The sequence below is a fragment of the Alnus glutinosa genome, chromosome 3, assembly GCF_958979055.1.
Source record: "Alnus glutinosa chromosome 3, dhAlnGlut1.1, whole genome shotgun sequence".
Taxonomy (NCBI): Eukaryota; Viridiplantae; Streptophyta; class Magnoliopsida; order Fagales; family Betulaceae; genus Alnus; species Alnus glutinosa.
In genome coordinates, this window is record NC_084888.1 from 501,973 (window position 1) to 519,603 (window position 17,631).

Here is a 17,631-nt window from a genome sequence, read left to right on the forward strand (position 1 = left end):
GGAAGTAAAAAGCAAATAAGTCAAGGAAAACCCCACACGGCGGATGCGAATTTCTCAGTCTCTGCCTCAATCTCTCGTTTCACTCGGGAAGTAAACAAACAATTCATCCCCTGCCTAAAGAATACCACCGCCTCTTTGATTACTCCTTTCCAGTTTATCCACTGCCTAAAGCATACCTTTTACCCTTCTTACCTTTCTCCAATCAACCAATGAAAACGAATATCCAACCTCAAAAACAGAACAAATACCCAAACCCTTTCTTTTAGCTTTTCTAGTTTCCACAACATCATGTGCACACTTTTGCCACCACTGTTGGTTCTTTTGCGCTCCAGAGCATGGTTCTTTTCTTCTGCTCTTATTTTAATGGCTTTTGTTTTGTCTTGACTATGGACAAGGTTTCAATAAAATATTAATTTAATTTAATTGTGTTGAGAAAGGCAAACCTTGAGCTTGCTTGTTTACAAGGTTCAATCTGGTATTAATTGAGTGATAAGGAAAGAATTACTGAAGTTCTCCCAAGTGGAGTTTCCATAATATCTCGTTCTTTATTGGAGTCCTTTTTCTCCTAGATGGATGCTATAATTTGGCTTTCTTGAACCTTTTGGGTGCTTGCATTCTTCATGGAACTTGTTTTTAGCAAATGGGTATGTGCATTTCTACTGTGTTGTTGGCTCATCTTCTCTGGAGCATACTCGGGTAAGCTCTATTACCTCCAATTCCTGGGATTTTTGGTTGTTTCTTGAAAATGCTATTTGTTAGTAGATGAAAGTACGACCAAATTGAGAATGGTTTTCTTGCATTGTATTCTGGTCCGAAGTGGATGGGTTACGTGGGGATTCTAAAGTGAGAGGAGTGAACTTGGGAGGGTGGCTGGTTGTGGAAGGTTGGATTAAGCCTTCACTGTTTGATGGCATTCCCAATGGAGACATGCTTGTGAGCGTCTTCTCCAAATTTGGTTGCTTTTATGATTCTTGGATATGATCTGAGTTCTTCATGAGTGGTTTGGCTGACCCATTATTGGGAATGGCAATGTAGGATGGAACAGAGGTACAATTTAAGTCAGTGACACTGCAGAAGTATGTGTGTGCTGAGAACGGGGGAGGTATGAATGTTACAGTTAGCAGGGATATTGCATCTTCATGGGAAACTTTTAAGGTGAGATGCCTGGCCACATTGTTCTGTGCATGTAATGTTCTATTGGCTGTTGTGATCTTTGGTGTAAAATTGATTTTTGGTCTTGCTTAGTGAAGGAAATTTTTATATTGGTTTATTCAGTGTGTAAGCTATAACTTTTATTTTATCTTATGATTTTTCTTTTAACCAAATTATCAATGCTAAGTTGCTAACTGTGTAAAGTTGTCCTTTGTTTTGAATTCTTTGGGTTCAATCTGATGCATGGTTTTTGTGTGATACTGCAAGATATTGTTAACTGGTTTTTCAGAGAACTATGATGAGGAATTTCCTGTGCGGCTTCTTAGGCACTCGAGGAACCGGCCTAATGGAGATTCTTTGAATCGAAGATGACCAACAGAATTTTCTCAATTCCAACTTGTTCTAAAGCTGGAGTTGATGGATATTCTAAATTCAAATTCTGTAGTATAACATTAATGCATGATAAATTACTTGAGTAAGGTTTCAGAAATCATCGAAGTCAAAGGGTGTTGCACATGGTTATAGTTTAGTTTGACCTGGATAGTAAAATAATGACTTCAAAGATATGGATTATAGAATGAACGTGAGAGAAAGTTTAGTGAAAGGAATGTGAGAATGGAAGCCTGTGGCTTGGATATTTCATCTGCAGCATGCTAAAGAAGAGTCATATACTCATGAAGCGAGAATGAATAGTTGTATTCTTGCTTTTGTGGTTAAAAATCCAAAAATTTGGATGAGGCGTTAAGGTAATGGAGTTGTTTGTCAGATCAAGGCAGGTAACAAATCCTTGTCCCAACTATCTGGAACTTGCTACGTGGATGAAATGTTACTAGAACATATTATCCTATGGGTTGTCTAGGTAACATTAATAAGTGAAAAAAGAGAAAAAAAGAAAAAGAAAAAAACGAGAACCTTAAGGTCACATTTTCAGGTTTTGAAGTGATTAGTAGTTTGAGTCGGTGGAGCTAACCAAAAAAATAAGGAAGTATTGTTGCATGAATTTTCATTATTTAGTAATATATAGTTGGAAATGGATCTCCCTGGAGTTTTTTCCTCCCTTTATTTCTCCTTTTATTTTCTTTATTTTGAGGAATGGGAGGTTAAGACTCCATGGATTGCTGTTCCCAGGAGTATCACAACAATGTGCCTGTCAAGAGATTGTGGATTTATCGATGAGTTACATATTTTATTGTGAGTATTGCTAGTTGTATTCAAGCGACTATGGTTTCTTTCTCGCTTCAATATTATTAATCTGATTCTTATATTTTTCTTTTTATCTTTGCTTGCAGGCTAAGAAGTAATGTTTTGTCTTTTATGTGTAACTTAATGAACATGATAGCCCTCATGTGATGTTCTAAACAGAGTATCTTAACCTTATGAGAGTCTGTAGGGAAAAATGTTATCCCACTATTTCTTTTATTGCAGTTATGGAGAGTCACGGAATCAAAATTTCAGTTTCGAACCTCCAAAGGCCAATTTCTAACATGTGATGGAGAAGGGTGCTCTGTCTCTGCTACTGTAGAATCACCTTCCACATCAGAAACATTTTTCATGGAAAGGAATAACAGTAGAGTTCACTTCAAACTCAAGAGTGGGGCCTATCTGCAGGTATCATTTTTCACCCTTTCATGTTTTTAGGAAAAGAATAAAAATACCCACATTGTTTGCATTGCATTTATAAGAAATAGTGCTGTACAGGCATTCTTGGTAGGATGCAGTGTAAATGTTGCGCATTTTCAACTGTACCATATTTTTGCCTCTGTGAATCAGTTGCCAAAATCTTACATCTTGGGGTCCAACATTTATTTGGATAACGAGATGATTATGCAAAAGTTTCTGTTGAATGAAGAATAACGCGGTTATTTTTCATGATAGTTCTAAAATTCATGAATCAACTCTATCAATATGTTTGTCATTGTTTGGTACTTCTTGAAGATTCACAGGATTTTGTCAAGTTTTGCCCATAAAAAGAGTGAGAAAATCAGGCAGTCAGAATCATTGGAATTATAGGCGTTACTTGGCCTGCAGCCATCAAATCCTTTCTCAACCATTTCATGTGCACCAACTGTGCCAAAACTAAATCTGTAAAGGATCACCAAGATGGGCATTTGAAATTATGTCATTATTCAATTGCCTCTTCATAGGATGTTATAGTTTTTAATGATAACAACATAATAGGATATACCTCCATTTTTAGGCTACAATAGGAAATCAGCTCACAGGAGACTATCCAGGGATTCCGGGATGGGATGATAATGCAGCAACATTTGAGATGATGATTATAGCAAATAATTTGCATGGGGATTACCAGCTTGCCAATGGATATGGACACAATGAGGCCAAAGAGGTTCTTAAGGTAAGTCCTATTTTCTGAAACACTTCTTTGTTTCTTTTCTTGAATTTTTTTTGAATCAGTGTAACAGGTGGAAAGGCATCCTCTCCACTAATTGATCTGGGCATTCTCAAAATTAGGTATTTGCAAATATGTCAGGATCCGAAAAAGCCAAAATTGTAAAATTAAAAAGAGAACAAAATGACTTTAAACATCTTATGAGGAGAATCTAGCACTTCAATTTTTTTTGTATGACTAATTCAACGAGTATGTGACAGCAAAGGGAAAAGATCAATCATTTACCAATGCAGCAACAGAATTTGCCATTGCTAAAGTATGAGCATTAAGGAAGACTGCTTTTGAGTACATGTTCAGCAAGTAATGCAATCAATTCCCAGTATGTTAGCCATGTGTTTATCTCCGCATCTTTGTCTGCACTTATCTGACATACATGCTTGGCTATGTGATGTATTTTTGGCATGCTTTAGTATTCTTATCTTAGTATCTTTGCCATATTGTCTTCTTTCATAAATTGAAAAGATTGTATATATATCCATGACCCATGAAAGCCCCTTAAGAATAATCAATTGAGTTTAATATTGAGTCATTATAAAACTCCTTAATATTTGCTTGATGAGAGTTATAGATTGCTCCAGTGTTGTCTTCTTGTCTATGTAATTTATCAGCCTTCTGAAACTGCAGAGACACAGAAACAGTTTTATCACAATAGAAGATTTCCAATTTCTGTATAGACATGGAATAAATACTGTTAGGATCCCAGTTGGCTGGTGGATTGCTTTTGATCCTGATCCTCCCGCTCCTTTTATTGGAGGAACTCTAGAAGCTCTGGATAATGCATTCTCATGGGCACAGTAGGTCTTGCTTTCACATTGTTCTGTTCCAATTGGTGTGAAACTTAACATTTCCTTCTGATGTTGTACTCGAAAACTTTGGTGCAGAGTCTATAACATTAAGTGCCTAATCGACCTTCATGCTGCTCCTGGCTCTCAAAATGGGATGGAACATAGTGCTAGTCGAGATGGTTTGACAGGCTGGCCTACTCAGGATTACATCTCACAAACATTGGATGTTATTGATTTTCTAGCTTCCAGGTACATTGTGGACAATTTCTTGGATTGTTAAGATACAGTCCTTGTTAAGAGTTATCCGCTTGCTTGTTACTTTGAATATCTATCAAAAGAGTAAGTTTTGATGGTTACTGGCTAGCATAAAAAACTTATATGATTTGCATTCTTATCTCATGTCTAAGGGTACTGGCCAAGTTATATCAGGAATGATATGCTATTATAGCTTTATATCAATTAGCTTCTTGAAACAACAAAGAAAAAAATCAACAGAACTCACCAAAAGTCATGTCATTGAACTGATGGAAAATTAAGCATTTCTCTCTCCTGTAGATTGTGACGTTCAAGCATCCTTTCATTAAAAACTAGAAGATTCACCAAGGTTCGTGCTGCTCCTGGAGTAAACTTATCACATACATCCTTCCTAATCCTTCCCCCTGGCAATTATAGCTACTACACTCTATCAAAGCAATCATTGAAGGCTTCCCATACCATGTTGCACTTGGTTCCTTGATATGTTATCTTTTCTTTCTGTATCCTTACCTCTCTCTTTCAAATACACACACACACACACACACAGAGGTTTATATTCTGTATATTATTTGTTGAATGACACTAAAAAATGCCAGTGAAAGAATCTTTATCTTTTTCACCTAGTAGTTTTTTGACACCTGAAGCATTAGTTCAGGCCCATTTTAAATTTAACTCCATGGAGGGTGACTTCTTTGCATTTTTCAGGTATGCAAGCATCCTGCATTGCTGGGAATTGAGCTCTTAAATGAACCATCTGCAGCCACGGTTCCATTGGATACTTTAGTTTCATATTACAAACAAGGCTACCAAATTGTTCGAAAATACTCGTCAACAGCGTATGTAATAATTTGCCAAAGAATTGGCAATGCAGATCCCTTGGAGCTTTATCAGGCTAACATAGGCTCTCGCAACATAGTGGTGGATTTGCATTTCTACAACCTCTTTGGCACGTTCTTTGTTAATATGAGCACTATGGATAACATACAATTCATATACAAGAGCAGAGAAGCTCAATTACAGGCCCTCAACAGTGCGAATGGTCCACTTGTTTTTATTGGTAAGTTAGAATCTGAATTCCATCTTCTATTGAAAAATTTACTTTTAGGTCTTCAAATTTATAATTCAGATATCAATTTCAATGAAAATTTTCATGCTTGATATGTAGCAGTCAGAATGAATTAAAATCAGAGTGAAACTTTTTTGTGCACGTAGAAGTGAACGATTGCTGTTTTGTCTTTCTTAATATCCTGAATTAGAAACCCTAGTTCTCTTATGATACAAATTCTATATTTGGGCACCTGAGTAGGGTTTCAAGTGGTAAGAATTATTATTTTGAAAGTGGATTGCTTTCAGGGGAATGGGTGAATGAGTGGAATGTGACCAGTGGGTCTCAGACAGATTATCAAGAGTTTGGGAAGGCCCAGTTAGAGGTTTATGATGCAGCATCCTTTGGATGGGCTTATTGGACACTTAAAAATGACAGAAAACACTGGGATTTTGAATGGAACACAAGGAACAATTATCTCCAACTTGGTAAATACTCTAGGCTTATCTGGTTTCTGTTTTGAACACACACAGATGCACACTCATCTTGGGTACTGAATCTAAGTTCTTTAGTTACTTTTGACTTTTGCTATTATAAATAAGCCAAATTTTAGGTAGTGAATGACGCATGCGCATTCGTGTGTGTGTGTATCCGTGCAGGTGATTCACCCAACAAGCAGATTTTCAACAGTTTAATCTCGGTCAGGTTGATATGCACCTGGTTCTATCTGCATTATTTATGGTGAAAAGTCACACCTGAGTTGAATCATTAACAATAATTGAAAAGGAAGATCTACAGTGCGGTTTTTCTTTGCTTTTGGCTTCTCAACCATCACATTCATATTGTTATACAAAATGGCAAAGTGCAATAATACTGTAAATACTTGGAGGCTACATGTTTCACACTCACTCAATAACATACAAGGGAAAATTTTCTTCCTAATTTCGCTTTCCTAGAGCAGTTTTTTGTGCAAATGAACGTTCTCATGTTATTGCAGTCTGTTATCTAAAGCCATCTTTTATAAACAATAATGTAAAGTCTCTTGACCACCTGGCCGATTGTAAAGTATCCTAGAAACAGAACGACCATAAATCCAAAATATGATAAAGGCAGGTAAGTAAATCCCATGACTGCCCCAATTGGTGTCAAAGGAATTGCGATTCCAATGGCAGAAATCAATACCGTGGAACAGAGTACGGGCCATGCGGCAACCTCCTGAATGAAGGGAATTTTCTCTGTCCGGATCAAGTGGATAATCAGAGTCTGCATTAGAAGCCCTTCGACAAACCAAGCAGAACGAATGAATTTCATGTCCTCAGGATCAGCAGCCTTGTAATAGATCCAAAGGAACATGAGGGTGGCTCCATCACAAAGAGTGCACACGGGTCCGTTCCATAATATGAACATGGGCAAGCCTTTCTTGGACCATCTTTTTGGGGTTTTCACATAATCTTCTTCCATCTTGTCCCATGGGATAGCAATTTGGCCCGCACTATACAAGAAGTTTTGTGTAAGGAGCTGCCTTGGAGTCAATGGCTCATACTTCAGGACCAGGGTTGCCACTAGGAGTGAAAGAATACTTCCTACATTGGCAATAGCTGACATTTTTATGTATTTCATCGTATTACCAAAAGTAAGTCGACCGTGCTCAACTCCGGCAACAAGGACGTTGAGGTCTTTCTCAAGTAAGATGATGTCGGCGAAGTCTTTTGCTACTGAAACCCCTGAGTCAACTGATATACCTACGTTGGCAGCATCCAATGCGAGGGAGTCATTTACGCCATCCCCCAAAAACCCGACGACATGCTTGCCAACCGTCTGCAGCGACTTAACTACTCGGAATTTCTGAGTTGGGGTGAGCCTTGCTAGTACTGTTGCTCTTTTAACGGTCTCATGAAAGGAATCCTGGTCGAGTAGCTCAAGCTCGGGTCCTGTAACTACATGAGTTGTTTTGATGCCTACTTCCTGGCAAACCTTTATTGCCAGGGAGAGTGAATCGCCAGTTAATACTTTCGCTTTCACCCCCTTCTCGGCCAACCGCCACAAAGCTTGCTTTGCCGTGTCCTTGGGGGGATCAAAGAATGTTATCAGGCCGAGGAACACCATATCTGATTCAGAAGTCTCATCATTGGCCATGCTTCCCTTACTGTTTTGCTGCAACATGAGAAACAAAACTGTAAATAAGTTTAAAGAAAAAAAAAAAAAAAAAAAACTGTTCTCATCATTGGCTATACATGTCTGTGTACAGGAAAACGGTATAGCCAATGATGAGAACAGACATGTATAGCTTTTACTTCTGCTGAAGTTACATAATATGAAGAAGACAGCCAAAAGAAAAGAAAAAAGTTTAAAGAAAAAAATAAAAGACTAAAATTTGCTTTGTCTGCATGGTGGGTTTCTATTTCAGATGTATCTTAGAATTGTAAATAATTCAAATTCAGCAAATAACTACTATGAGAACCATAAGTGTTTGTTGGTTTGATTACTGTGCCATTGATTCTGTTACCTAGAATATGACATCAAATTAGGCAATAAAGTATGCTGAATGTTTTTGTGACACCATTGTAAAGTTAGTCCCATATTGGATGGATAAATTGCCCATAATGAGTGGGTAAATTATAAATGTGTTCATAAGTGCTAAGTACTACATTAGTTATTTAGTAGGTAATACTGAACTTTATATGTGATTGGAAAGAGCTTCAATTATAAGACGTGACACTTTTCTTGGGTCGTTATAGTACTGTTTGAGGAAATTAAATATTTTAAAAGACAGGAGGGATGAAAAGAGATCTAAACACACCGGTTTCAGCCTCTTTGTTGCTACTCCTATTGTCCTTAAGCCCTCATTGCTTACGTCTTCTGCCATACTTAGAATCCTCTGATAGTCTTCTGGAGATAAATTTGTTATTGCACCGCTATCAACATGCTCAATGAAAGAAGAAACTTTCAATACTTCTTCCAATGCTCCTTTTGTTACCATGAATCGGTCGAGGAATTGAAGATTTCTATCTTCTGTATGTGATTCTGTTTCCAAGATAACAGATACTCTTCTTCGTATGAAATCAAATGGGATCTCATCTATCTTCCTCCACTTGGATGGCTGAAACCTGTATCCATTTGTATAAACATATGCCAAAATTGCATCGTCCAGAGGATACTTCTGGTCAGTCTTGAAGTAGGAGTTAAGGAAGGCAAACCGTAGAACGCTTTCTTTGGGTAAACCCCTGCTGTCAAGATGATTAACCATGATTGCACGGTTCATGGTGAGTGTGCCCGTCTTATCAATGCATAAGATATCCCTGAACAGAAAGAACAAATGGATGAAAAATAGGACTAAATTTTGTGGTTTCAAACGAAATGTGGATGAATTAAGAATTACAAAAAGGAATTTATGAACCAGGTTAAGACTCAAAAGGGTATCTGTTCTCCTAGTTCAGCATCTAAACTGTAAATATGTTTCACTTTCAAGTTCATGGAAGTGGCTAGACACCTGACTCGGTTAGCCTAGTTCACGTTGTACTGGAACAGTATGTCCTCCTCCATAAAATTGTTTGGATAGACCTATTAATATGATCAAACGAGTTAGTACCACTTTTATCCTTGAGAATGTGAACTAGGGTTATATTAAAAAAAATTAGTTTCAGTAATTGACAACTTAGAAGTTAAAGCCAAACTCTATAACCCAGTTTAACAAAAATGAAGCAAACAAAAAAAAAAAGAGTAAGTTTTGAAGGATGAAGAAATGATTCTCTCATCTTTTCTGTGATTGCAGGCAACCAATCAGATGCAATGTTAGGTTTCCAGAAATATCTTTCCAAGTGATCTTCCAAAAGTGTGAGGTTAAGGTTACGTTTGATTGGTCCATTCTGCAAATCATGTGTAACGAAAATAGTTTGATATGATAGTTTGAACTATCAAACTCTAACATTCTTTTCTCCAAAGACTAACATATTTCCCGCGATCCAATAACTCGATGATTGACTGAAGACATCAAATGGTAACACTTTTGTACACTCAACCTACTAACTGTAACTCATCATGCAAGATTTGAACAGGGACTTGATAGATTGTGAATTTCTTTCTATTTCTTTTTTCCCAGTTGGGATTAAAGGGCTTTTTTTTGGGGGGGGTGGTTGGGGGGCGGCGGCCAAACAGGGTATTCAAGAAGCAAAAGATGATCTTTGATGATATTCAGGATCAGACACCCCCCTGCACTGGTATAAGAATACTACGGAGCTGTGTTCATGTACTTATGTGTGTATTTAATACCCTCCAGTAACTTATCAAGTAAATATAGACTTACATCGATCCCATGTCTCGGATGGCAGTTATGCTTTTGACTATGCATCTATCTCTGGCCATGGCAAGTGCTCCTTTAGCAAGACTTATGTTAACAATTAGGGGGAGCATTTGAGGAGTGAGTGCACTTGCAACTGAGATTCCGAAAAGCAGACTCTCGCTCAAATCATGGCATGTATAGTAATCAATTACGACTATGATGGTGACTACTACTAGCATAACAGCAATAAGCACATAAGATATGCGGCGGACACCATTCTCAAAGTCATCTGGTGGTTTCTTCTTCCCTATGGCTGAAAACATGGTGCTCATGTAAGTCTTCGATCCAGTGGACACTACTAGACCAGTTCCACTACCTGATACCACATTTGTCCCCTGAAAGATGAGAGATTATATTCTGAGTGTTTCAAATGAAATAGCCAATCAGCAACCAGTTATGAAAGAGCCGTGACGAGAAGACAAACTTGTGAGGAAAATGTAAGGAAAAATATAGAGATAAATGTTACCTGATCCTACCCCCACCTCTTACCACCTTAGCCGAGGCCCAACAGCCAATTTTTTTAAAATCTCATTCCCTTTTGTCAACAGGGTCCTCCTAATTTATAATTTTAATGAGCAAATTTCAATTTTGGGTTCTTGGGGTCATAAACACTCTAGAAGGTCTTGCTCGAAAATAAAATTCTCTATTGTATCAAAGCAACTTGTCCCACTAATTTCTGTCAGGTATGTCCAGTAATATGATCTTCTAAAGTGAAGAAAAATAAATAGATGAACCGCAAACTCCTGTTGTTACCAGTTGATTCCTTAAAACAAAGCAGTTCAGATATTGTTAGTAAAAATTTTAAAACAATGGTGACTTAGAAGCACAGAAAAGATCATCATCTTCATTTATTTCACTCTGGAGTAAAGAACTAATGATGAATGATGTTGCATATCTAGTGGTTGTGATGATACTATTTTGTAACATAATAGTGTTAAGGAAGGAAGAAAAAAAAAATACAGTAGTAGTAAACAATCTGCAAAAGATGATATGAAAGGAGAGACATCCAGATTGTATACTAAAAGGTGGCATATTAAAAATTAAAAAAGGGACCTCTCTCAAGCATTCTGGTCAAGGCTTTTTTCCATCTATGCAATACGTTATAATGCTACTGCTGGAAAGGCAACCGTAACAGGGGCATCCTATACACACACTCACACCAAAAAAAATCCCCAATGGAGACCAAAAATCTAGAAAGTGCAGTTTGTGCTTTTGACTGCTGTGTATCAAGTATGGGTTCTGTTAGAAGAGACTACAACAGGTTCAAATAGGGGGAAAAGCCCATGTCCTATACTCAACTTATGTTTGACATGAAGTATCATTTCAATTATCATTTACAGCCTCTTGAAAAAGTTCTGTTTCTTCATGATGCCATTCAATGTCATCGAATTATTTTGTCATACATTTAACCTAATTATCATCTATGGTTTAACTATTTAAAATCTATGTGAATATTGAAAAGATCAAGAACAGATCTTTTTTGTTTTCCTCTTTTGAAAAATTCCAGGAAATACTGTTATCTGTTTGTATGAATGAGTTTGATAAAATGCAACCTTTTCCATGATCCGTATATTTCCAAACGTATTCATGATAATTCCAAAAAGAAAAATGCAGATACTCTTGTTAACTTAAATCCCAAATTTGCTATCTTTGAGAGTAGGACCCCTCAAATTTCTGTCTGTATAAATCAAGCTATAACTTCCACCACAAATAGAACAACCACAGGAATAACCCTACCCACCATGAAGCAAATGTTCTTCAACTCTAGTAAAGGAGTGCTCTGATCTTCTCTGATGTCAGCTGTTTTTTCTGTAGCCATGGACTCCCCTGTTAGTGAGGACTGACTGTTCAAGAAGCAGGATGTGATCATGTGATTTAAAATTTTGGCTGTAGAGGAAAAAGGAAGAATGGAATGAAAGAACTCAAAAATTCATCCACAGAAAGGAGAAAGCTTTCCAGGTAGCATACCTTACAACAAGGTGTTTTGAAGATAAGAGCCTCACATCTCCAGGAAAAAGGTCCCCAGGTTCAAAAATGACAATGTCACCAGGAACAACATCTCTTTGATCAACTTGAACAATTAATTCAGTCTGAACAACTCTTCCTGCACATCTTTGAACTTTGACTGGGCATCTTACTAATTCTGCAAGTTTCATGGCTGCCTTTGAGCTGCTATATTCCTGAAAAACATGTGGAAAATTACTAAAGACCACATTTGAGAAAAAAATACGCAAAGTACCTATTGACTGAACAATTTAAGCAAAGACATACCTGGTAGAATCGGAGGGAAACACTAATAAAAACTAATACAAGCATGATGCATCCATTTGGATTGTCGCTGGCTATGTATGAGAGCACAGACAAAACAATGAGAATGATATTAAAAGGATGGAAAAAAGCAGTCCACAGAAGATGCCACCAGCTTGGAAAAGAATAATCAAGAGGAACATTTGGGCCATTTTCCCTCAATCTCCTCTCAGCTTCAGCAAAGCTCAGGCCTGCTCAGAAGCAAAAGGAAAACTAATGTCATCTCATCAAAGGAAAAGGAAAAGTAGAATTACAGAATAAAAAAGAAAAAAATAAAAAATAATTTTTCAGAGAGAGAGAGAGATGCTTAGAAACCCCCATCCTCTTTTTCCTGACAAGGGTTAGTCTTGAAGAAAGTTATGATAGAAAATGCATACATAAATGCAGAACTTAATATTACAAAAGAAATTGCGCTTGTTTACAGAACTGTTCCCTTGTTCTTGGAGAGAGTATTACTTTGGATTTTCTATCCCCCTTCAATCAGTGTGAGAACTTTGGTTCTACTTTAGCAAGTATATTTTGCTTTTGATTTGCATTTCACTTCTTTCTCTCTTTTTTTTTTCTCTTTTATATATATATATATATATATATTTAAGAGAATTGAATGGGATTGAAGCATTTATCATGCTTTACTGAAAAAGAAACTTAGGGTTGTTCTTGGGCAGCTAGAAGTCTAGATCCACTCCTTCAAATAAATTGTTTAATTTCGTGAGTGAACTAACAAATTGTTACACATACTGAAACAATAGATTGATGCATTTGCATCACAGTATAATAGTCAGCACGGTAACTTATGATTTAATTGGTTTCTTTTTATCTTTGAGTCATCCAGTTTCAATTGAAGTACTTCAAAACGGTGCATCTGGCTGCTGACAGGTGAAAAGTATGATCCTAGAAATCATATCTTGAGATAGTCATCCTACGCGCTTGTTTTCTTCAAAATGAAAAAGGAGAGAGAGAGGGAACTCGTCGGAAGACAATCCTGATCCAGGCCAAGAGCAGGGAAATACAATGAGTAGAATGGATATTGACAGAAATGGTACTATAGTATTTCCTTCCTTACATTTTAAACTAACTGGACTACAAACCGTAAAGCTTGACATGCCCTAGCACAAGGCAAAAAATCCACCCCAAACACCAACCTATTGATTATTTCTGCCAGATTTGGATATTCAATATTTGAAATGGTAGATTAAACTTTTCAGTATCCTGTTGAAAGTATAGGAAGTAACTGCAATACAAACTAAAATCTGCAGTAGAAACGCATGTCCTCTACACAAGTAGAGGAAACTGGCATTTTGCATACAATTTATCATATTCCTTTGGTACACTGCACAGTACCATTTTTTTATGTACATTCTTGAGATATCTTACACAATTAGTAGGATTATCCTAGAAAACTGTTCATGCAAGAGATGGAACCAACACTTGTATGACACTGGTTGATGCTCTATACAAAGATACAATTGTATATTAGATCTGCTTCTAAATAGTTTGAAGGTACTTATACACATTTTTACAGGGGGTTCCAAATAAACTCAAACGTAAACCCAAGAATTGATATGCCCCATTATGCTCATGAGAAATGTTACACACACTCCCGAATGCACACTCCCTGACGTGGCACTAAAAATTACTATTGGATCCAAAATCTAATAGTGATTATTCTAAAATCTAATTGTGATTTTCAATGTCACGTCACGGGGTGTACACTTAAGAGTGTGGGAATCGGAGTGTGTGTAGCATTTCTCTTGTGCTCATTGTCTTTCTTTAACTCCAATATAACTACAATTTGGCCAGACATTCGTCCTTTCGAGTAGCTTCATGATGGAGCTGGGAATTTATATGTAGATGGTACAAATGGATGCACGTTCTCCCGGTTGTTAGTCAAAGGAACTAGGCATCCAACTTAAACCAATGCATATTTAAAATGGAAAAGTTCGAGAACTGAGGGAATCATCGCAACATATGTGAAACAAGAGCATTTGATGAGTTCTTATAAACGATCAAATCCCATCTGTAATGGTCAAGGTTAGGGGTGGAGCAGCATTTGGGAGGGGGGGGGGGGGGGAGCAAAATTGAAAAAAAATAAAAAAATTGGGGGGCAAAACTAAAAAAAATTAGGGATAAAATTTTAATTTTTAATTTTTGTTTATGGAAAACATGGTGGCTTGGGGGGTCCAAGCCTCTAGAGATGTAAATAAACCAATCTATTCGACAACCCACTTGGTTTAACCCGATCCGAACTCGAGCTCGATACTGTAGAAATTCGACCATTACCGTAGAAATCCGCTCGATTAGTAAGTGATACATACCCGACTCGCTCAACAAAACTAGATAGGGGCTCGCGAGCTCAGCTCGTTTAAAGATCAACCGGATCACTCGCCCGGCTCGTTAGCTTGTTCATATCTTACATATATATTAGTAAATAGTAAATATAGTATAATATATATAGTATTGCATATTAATTATAATACTTTGATAACAATATTTAATATGTTAAATTAATATATTAAGTTATTAATAGTTAGTATATAACAATATAACAATATTAAATAGTTAGCATATTAAGTATATATATATATATATATATATATATATATATATATATATATATAAACACATATATCACATCACACATGGTTAACAATAGTTATATATTATACTTACTTAGTTATATAGAATATATTAGACTTACTATTTGTTCACATTATACATGTACCATAATTTGTACTCTCTAGTTATATATAATAATACATTGTTAATTTGTTACTTATAAACTATAGTTATGTACTATATTTTATAATATGCCTTATATAGTTACATATTATATATTTATGTTATTAATAATGCATAGAGGTCGGTCATAAACTTAGACTTGAATTCTGCTTTGATCACTTATTAAAAAATTTAATAGTCTACCTCGCGATCTAGTTGAGCCGAGCTTGTCGAGTATCCCGGCTCGACTCCAATGTCATTTTCAACGAATTCGAGTTCGCCCAAGTTTTAAACGAGCCGAGCTTGAATATGCAATTTATAGCTCGGCTCGAAATTCGAGCTCGACTATTTAGGCTTGATTCATAAATGAGTCAGTCTTAAAATCTTCAAACTCGACCCGACTCGGCTCGATTACATCCCTACAAGCCTCAATGTAGCTCCACCCCTCAAGGTTTCCAATTGTCTTTAAAATGGTTCTCACTATGGATACTAAACTTATTCACTAGTTACTATACAAAATTAGAACAAGCAATACAAAAATTACAAGGTAAATAAAATATGCCCTAAATCAACAAATAAATATATCCAATCTCTTGGCATTGTATCAAACATCCAACTATTCTAAAACTAAAATATTAAATAAAAGAGATGAAGATTCTCACCTCTTTCAGTGGATCGTACATACTCAAAAACCAAGTCCTTATCCGACTGGGCCAAGGCGTATAACCAAGAGTACACCTTCTCTTCCGCCTCCGTCCGTGACCCTCCGTCGATTTTATCTACACATTCCAAAGAGAAATAAACACAAACACATCCCAAACACACCTCCAAAAAGCCAAACTATGAATCCCAAAACCCTAAAAGCAGTAAAAAGTAAGCACTGAAACTCACTTCCGGACATAAACCGCCGGAGAAACCCAAAGACCCGATAGGTGAGTCCATCTTTGGGTGTATCAGAATCGTTGTTGAGGAGATTTTGGCGAGTTGGGTCGGATGTGGGAAGTCTGCGGTGGTTGGAGGGAAATTTGGGGTGTCTCATAACAGCAGTATGGTGGTTTATGGAAAATGGAAAAAGACATATATGAAAGAGCGGGACCAAGAAGATGATGATGAAGAAAAGCAGAAATATGCATTTTGCTTTGTAGGGTTGAAGATTTGAAGAGAAGGTAGAGACAGTTGGATAAAGTTCAATATTTTTGTGCGGATGACTAAGAAGTGGCGGATTAAAGAAGTAAGGGATTAAAGTGAGGGATTGATGTGTTGGGCTCTGACGCTTTGTGTTTTAGCTTCAACAACCAGACTTCAGACGACCGTTTGGTGTACTTGCCGTCACAGAGGGGTCTAAACCGAAAGAACGGTCATTCCAGCGACGTACCTGACAGGACTGGTTGGTACACTAAACCCAGACCGGGTTCATGGTGTATTGATGTAAGACATCCTCCTCCGGGTACTACTTGAGCGGCCGCCCAAAATCGGTGCAAACATAGGTGTTGTTTGGCAACGCTTTGGCGATAACAGAATAATGCTCTAATTTTATTTTTATTTTTTATTTTTATACATTTTTCAATAACAATCAACATTAAAATATTTTTATTTTTTTTTCACTTTTTATATCACATCAGTAATTTTTTATTACTATTTAAATAAAATAATTTACTACAATACAAGACTTTTTCATTTTTCTATACAAAATTTTTTTACTTAATATATTATCATCACTTTTTATTAATTCTAAAATTAATAATCCTCTACTCTGTTTTGAACCAGCATTTGCTAAATATAGCCATATTACACTGCTCGAGTGCCTCGACGCCAGAGAGTTCATTGCAACTTTAACTGGTTATTTTTATGGTTATACATTTTTTTTTTCCTTTTTCATATGCACCATGTAGAAAAGAAAGCTTATTAGAATTAACAATTTTTTATACTCTATATATCTCTTTAATTATCTCATATATTAAATTACATTTTGTAATTTTTTTGTATAAAAATGTTTGTTAATGTATTTTGTTTTGATGTAATATAAAAATAAAAACAGCTTTTTTTTTTTTTATGGGTGTCTTGTATTTGAATTGTTTGTTAATATTTTTATTTAAAAAAAAAAAAATCTAAAAAACCAAAAAACATCTAACTTTGGGAGGAATTCTTTTCGCGTCTCACCCCATGGTTGTTAAGCAGAGGTGTTTTGGTCCAAGTACAAACGGACGGTTACGGACCATGTTGTTGTTTCACGTCAATAACAACGTTTTCCCGTTCATATTGTTTTTGGTAAACACCATCATTTTGTCGTTTTAGGCTGGACATTAATTTTTTGTCTATCGGTTGAGCTTGAAAGTAGCCCAATTTGATATTAATTTTCTTGGATCTGAGCCCAGCTAAAAATAAAAATTAAAAAAAAAAAAAAACTAAACTTATGCTCTATTGGTTTGGGTGTAAAATATTTTTTTTATATTTTTTGGTATTTGAAACAACAACAAATTATGATAAAGTTTCAGTTTAATCGAGAAAAAAAAAAAAGGAAAAAGGAAAAAATCTATTTAATTTTTGAAAGATTTATAATTTTAATTAAAAACCGCAAATTGTTAGCAATATTGCGGCTATGTGCATGTAACAAGATAAT

At 36.2% G+C, this 17,631-nt stretch overlaps 2 protein-coding genes across 2 annotated transcripts; one reads left to right on the forward strand and one right to left on the reverse strand.

The window, feature by feature from the left end:
* Window positions 1–26: 26 nt before the first annotated feature.
* On the forward strand, window positions 27–6,424 carry LOC133862749 (probable glucan 1,3-beta-glucosidase A). Its single transcript, XM_062298606.1, has 10 exons — window positions 27–696; window positions 818–933; window positions 1,036–1,155; window positions 2,578–2,760; window positions 3,350–3,508; window positions 4,187–4,356; window positions 4,444–4,603; window positions 5,308–5,659; window positions 5,956–6,135; window positions 6,307–6,424. The coding sequence occupies exons 1-10, from the start codon at window positions 621–623 to the stop codon at window positions 6,390–6,392; spliced, it is 1,602 nt and encodes a 533-aa protein (XP_062154590.1). The 5' UTR covers window positions 27–620; the 3' UTR covers window positions 6,393–6,424.
* Window positions 6,406–16,448, reverse strand: LOC133862747 (uncharacterized). The gene is made up of 8 exons (XM_062298605.1): window positions 15,903–16,448; window positions 15,674–15,790; window positions 12,258–12,484; window positions 11,955–12,166; window positions 11,728–11,830; window positions 9,951–10,321; window positions 8,448–8,946; window positions 6,406–7,801 (listed from the first exon to the last, which is right to left on the reverse strand). Exons 1-8 carry the CDS (start codon window positions 16,048–16,050, stop codon window positions 6,653–6,655), a joined length of 2,826 nt encoding a protein of 941 aa, XP_062154589.1. The 5' UTR covers window positions 16,051–16,448; the 3' UTR covers window positions 6,406–6,652.
* Window positions 16,449–17,631: the final 1,183 nt, after the last annotated feature.

Bases quoted from the DNA above. Each gene is read 5' to 3' on its own strand.
- LOC133862749 (XM_062298606.1), top strand. From the start codon at position 621: ATGGAACTTGTTTTTAGCAAATGGGTATGTGCATTTCTACTGTGTTGT. The intron at 934-1,035 runs GTGAGCGTCTTC...ATGGCAATGTAG, and splicing joins TTCCCAATGGAGACATGCTT to GATGGAACAGAGGTACAATT. The intron at 2,761-3,349 runs GTATCATTTTTC...CTCCATTTTTAG, and splicing joins AGAGTGGGGCCTATCTGCAG to GCTACAATAGGAAATCAGCT.
- LOC133862747 (XM_062298605.1), bottom strand. From the start codon at position 16,050: ATGAGACACCCCAAATTTCCCTCCAACCACCGCAGACTTCCCACATCC. The intron at 12,167-12,257 runs GTATGTCTTTGC...CATGTTTTTCAG, and splicing joins TTTCCCTCCGATTCTACCAG to GAATATAGCAGCTCAAAGGC. The intron at 10,322-11,727 runs GTGGGTAGGGTT...CTCATCTTTCAG, and splicing joins TGAAGAACATTTGCTTCATG to GGGACAAATGTGGTATCAGG.